Source organism: Triticum aestivum, chromosome 7B (genome assembly GCF_018294505.1).
Source record: "Triticum aestivum cultivar Chinese Spring chromosome 7B, IWGSC CS RefSeq v2.1, whole genome shotgun sequence".
NCBI classification, from domain to species: Eukaryota; Viridiplantae; Streptophyta; class Magnoliopsida; order Poales; family Poaceae; genus Triticum; species Triticum aestivum.
Genome location: NC_057813.1, coordinates 472184272 through 472187565, shown reverse-complemented (window position 1 = coordinate 472187565; position 3294 = coordinate 472184272). Strand labels below are relative to the sequence as shown.

The 3294-nt window shown below is 48.5% G+C and overlaps 1 protein-coding gene across 1 annotated transcript; it reads left to right on the top strand.

Moving 5' to 3' along the window:
- Positions 1-660: 660 nt before the first annotated feature.
- On the top strand, positions 661-1464 carry LOC123161991 (uncharacterized protein At1g15400). Its single transcript, XM_044579792.1, has one exon. The coding sequence runs from the start codon at positions 791-793 to the stop codon at positions 1217-1219; it is 429 nt and encodes a 142-aa protein (XP_044435727.1). The 5' UTR covers positions 661-790; the 3' UTR covers positions 1220-1464.
- The last annotated feature ends 1830 nt before the right edge of the window (positions 1465-3294 follow it).

Here is a 3294-nt window from a genome sequence, read left to right as displayed (position 1 = left end):
CGCTGATGCTGACCGGAGCCGAAATACAATTGCTATTTGCCTTTGCTTCATTTCTCTTGGGCCCTCTGCACTCCTTATTCAGACGTACTGTTTCTCCATTAACCGAATTCGGGTGGCGACTGTTCATATGAAAGGTAAGATTCCTGCCGCACAATTTTCTCACCTATGTTTATCATCTTTATGCCGACGCATATCATACATACACCTTGCATATTTTTCCATCTTTATGCCGATGCATATCATACATACACCTTACATATTTTTCCTGGACCCGCGTCGAGTGTTGACACATCAGTGACAGTTCACATCAGCGCCAACTAGTGCATCCATTTGTGTAGGTCGCTCTCTGTGAATTGTCTTGGCCCTGTAGTGGGTTTGGTGATGCTTACCAGTTGCTCATGCGCATAGTTGGACTCTCTTTCCTCCACATGCCTGTGATGGAAAAGTATTACCGGGGCATGTGGATCAGAATAGTAGTTTAATCTGACAGCCCCTGTACTGTTTTAACCGAACGTAGACTAATCCCTGCACAGGTTTGTTAATAGGTTATTGGAGGAGACAGGCCCTGGTAGCTTTCAGTGGCACCGGCTGTTGACTGCTCTCCTGTCTGCACGTTAATGGCCGTCCCTTTCGGTTCACATATATACACACGCACAAGAGAAGGCAAAGGCAAAGCACCAACCCCTCAAGAGACACATCCTTGCCTGCCTCTTGCGTTCTCTTCTCCGTAGCTTGCAGATAAGTAAGCTTGTCCGTTGCGCGGAGAGGGGAGGCGGATAGGTACATACAGATGGAAGGGTTGCAGAGATCGTCCTCCACTTTCAGAAGGTCCGGCTCGTCGGGCCTGGTGTGGGACGAGCGGTTCCTGACCGAGGGCGCCGAGGCGAAGGCCGCCGGCGAGGGCGGCACCGATGAAGCCCAACCGGAGATGCGGCGCTCCCGGAGCACAGGCGGCGTCGGGATGATGTTGCGCCGCGGTGGCGATGATAAGAAGCAGCAGCAGCAGAAAAAGAAGGAGCAACAAGGCCAGAAGAAGGACGAGGAGCGCGATCCCCAGGTGTTCCGGACCAAGGAGGTGGCCCCGGACGTGGACCCTCCGTCGCCGAGGGTGTCCGGCTGCATCCTCTGTGCCATCTTCGGCGGCTCCAGCTCCGGCCCGGGAGCCGCGGCGCGCCGAGGCCGCGCCAAGCCGAAGAGGAGGCAACGGTCGGCGGTGTAAAGGTTGATCGGGCCATGGTGGATGTCATGCGAGCTGTGTTTATACTGGAGTGACGATGATGATATACTACTGATATTGGTTGGTTTGTATTGTACTCTGCTCTGCGTTACTGCGTACGTAGTCTATACGTGTCAGGTTAGTTCCTCTTTTTTGGGTTAGTTTCTGGGTTCAGATCCGTGAGCAGCAGCAGCTGCTGAGATCTGTGATGTTCTTTCTTGATCTTGCGCATGAATTTTTTCCCGTCCTTTTCTTGAGCTGTTGAGCAGCTGCCGCTGGGTGTTGGTTGCTTGCATGTGAGTGTGAGGTGTTGGCACTGTTGCTGGGTTGCATGTATGGAGTTGCAACCATAAACAATCAATTGGGCGGCAAAACATTTGGGCATGGCCGCATGTGTAGGTGTGCTGCCGCTGCGTGTGCTGTTCTGGCCCATGAGGCGGTGCCGACGCTATGGTGATTTTTTTTTTTTGAAACAAGTTATGGTGAAATTTGTGGCTCACCAGAAGTAAATCTCTTCGTGCAAGTTTATTTACTTTGCTAGGCAAAAAAGAGTTACAAATTTCTCTGCCTTGCACACTGCCCGTTCTTATGAAATTCATGTGCTCCAAACTCCGTTAGCCGAGCGTAGTTCTATCGGGTCGGTCCGGTCACCGGAACATGCGCCGGTTGGCTCAAGAAACCGATCCCGGGGTGGCAACTCTGTTAGCTGGACCTCTTCCTTTTTCGTAGCCCAAACTGGTGAAACATGAATCATCATGGAGATTGGAGAGAGAAAAAAGTTGCAAGGGCGTGCTTCCTAGCACACACAAAGTAGAATGAAGAAGGATCGATCCCGTTCATAATTGCGCGTGACGCGGGTAAGACAGGCACATGAAGGTCCGAGTAACAACCAGCAGAAAATAGAAACACCACATGGGCCGGCCACATGATGATCTCCTCCATTTCATAACTCTGTCGCCGGGTCCCGTCTGCTCGCCGAGTTGGACGTGGACCATCGTCCGTTCCTGCCACCGGTGCCGACATTGACATGCGGGGTTTCTCTTCTCAGGCCTTGGATTCATGCAGCCGACACTGCCGTCGGTATGTGTAGCATGGCGACTGGCGACGTTTTTTCCGCCCTATGCACCATGCACGCGAGTTTCTACCGTGCTCTCTATATCTATGTTGTACTTCCTTCGGTCCTAAAATAAATGTCTTAACTTTAACACGTATAATTTTGTACTGTATTAAAATTAATGCAAAGTTTTTCCATAAAATTAATACAAAGTTGATATGCTTATTTAGGATGGAGGAAGTACTTGGGAATTTAAAAATGAAAAAAAGGCAAGCTTATGCTAGGTAGATAACATAATTTTGACCTTGCTACTCATAATTTTGATAACATAATTTAAGAACAAAAGTCTTTGTTGGGTTGGTGAACATTTGGTGAGTATTCGATCTCAGCTTTTTTGCTGGTCATACAACCGATGCTGGTCCTTGATTGGTTTGATCGTTCAACTGTGACGACCTTTATGGTCAATGCGTGCATACGATTCGTTAGTGATAGAAAATTATCTGTTTGACCACCAATTGTTCTCAACCTTTGTCCACCCTTTTCCCTTTAAACACATGCTAGGACGACCGTGATGTAAAGATCGATTATGGTATGAACCGGTCACCTAATTTGGTTCAAATCTACCAACTAGATTGATTGTAGACTAGTACTGCTACTTTTGTGGCACTTCCGAGCTGTACGGAGTACTTACTGGTCCGGCATGATAGCACAAGTTTTTGTTAGCATTATTACACCAGAGCCCTATTTGATGTTTATTGCGTGCCGAATGATGCTACACAGTCCTACACCTACAATAAAAATTGGGACAAATGGTATGAGCTGTTGATTTCCTTCTTGTTTTGGATATGAATGGTTGTTGGTCTCGTACAAAGATCGTGTAGGAAAGGATCAAATGCACATCAGTTCGTCCGTACATACCATCAAAGTGTAGTTGATGGCTGGATTGCCCATCGTGCCGCTGCGGCATGCATCGTCCGCACAGCAGTTTCAATTTTGTTGTATGCGTGAGCAGGGGACGTCCTAT